Genomic DNA, 609 nt, shown 5'->3' on the forward strand with positions numbered 1-609 from the left:
AGCTCCCGGTCTATCGTCCCGCTCCCGGTCCCGGTCCCGGAGCTGCTGCCGCTCAGAGCCACTGCTGCGGACTTGTTCATCGCTCCTCCGTCCTTATTATTATTACTACTATTAGGCTATAATATATATATTAATATGAGGTCCTTCTCGCGGTTGTTTCTCTCTCTCCTCCGGTGATGTACTGTGTGAAGCGCGGGGACGCGGTGCGTGGCTGCGGTGCGGTGACCGGTGAGGGAGGCGCGCCGGTGTGTCTTGTTGCGCGCCGTGCCGCGGTGTTGTGTGTCGGTCTGCGCGCCGCTGCGCGCACAGGAGCTGTACTTTGCTCCTCCTGACGTCACCGCTCTATTAACACTCAACACATATTAGAAAATAATATCAATCAATTTAAACTAAAGGCAGCTATAATAAACAAGCACTTGTGGACACATATAAGAGAGAGGAGCTTGTGACTGCCTAATACAAACATATATAAAGTAGGTGTATAAAGTGTATGTTTTACTGCGTGTGTGGCTATATATGCAATATACACTTGATTTGATTTGATTAAATTTTTTCTATGGGGGAGAAAAACAGGGAGAAACCTCAGATGGGCTGTTCAAAGGGGATCCC

At 48.8% G+C, this 609-nt stretch overlaps 1 protein-coding gene across 1 annotated transcript in view; it reads right to left on the reverse strand.

Moving 5' to 3' along the window:
• LOC311234999 (urotensin-2 receptor) overlaps nucleotides 1-138 on the reverse strand; it is a gene marked incomplete at its 3' end in the record, with an annotated part of 18,646 nt that extends 18,508 nt beyond the window's left edge. The window contains exon 1 of the mRNA XM_084322309.1: nucleotides 1-138. This exon is cut by the window's left edge and continues 319 nt beyond it. Within this exon, the coding sequence (XP_084178435.1) occupies nucleotides 1-80 (80 nt within the window). The 5' untranslated portion in view covers nucleotides 81-138.
• Between the last annotated feature and the right edge of the window lie 471 nt (nucleotides 139-609).

The sequence above is a fragment of the Notolepis coatsorum genome, assembly GCF_963971535.1.
Source record: "Notolepis coatsorum genome assembly, chromosome: 10".
Lineage (NCBI taxonomy): Eukaryota > Metazoa > Chordata > Actinopteri > Aulopiformes > Paralepididae > Notolepis > Notolepis coatsorum.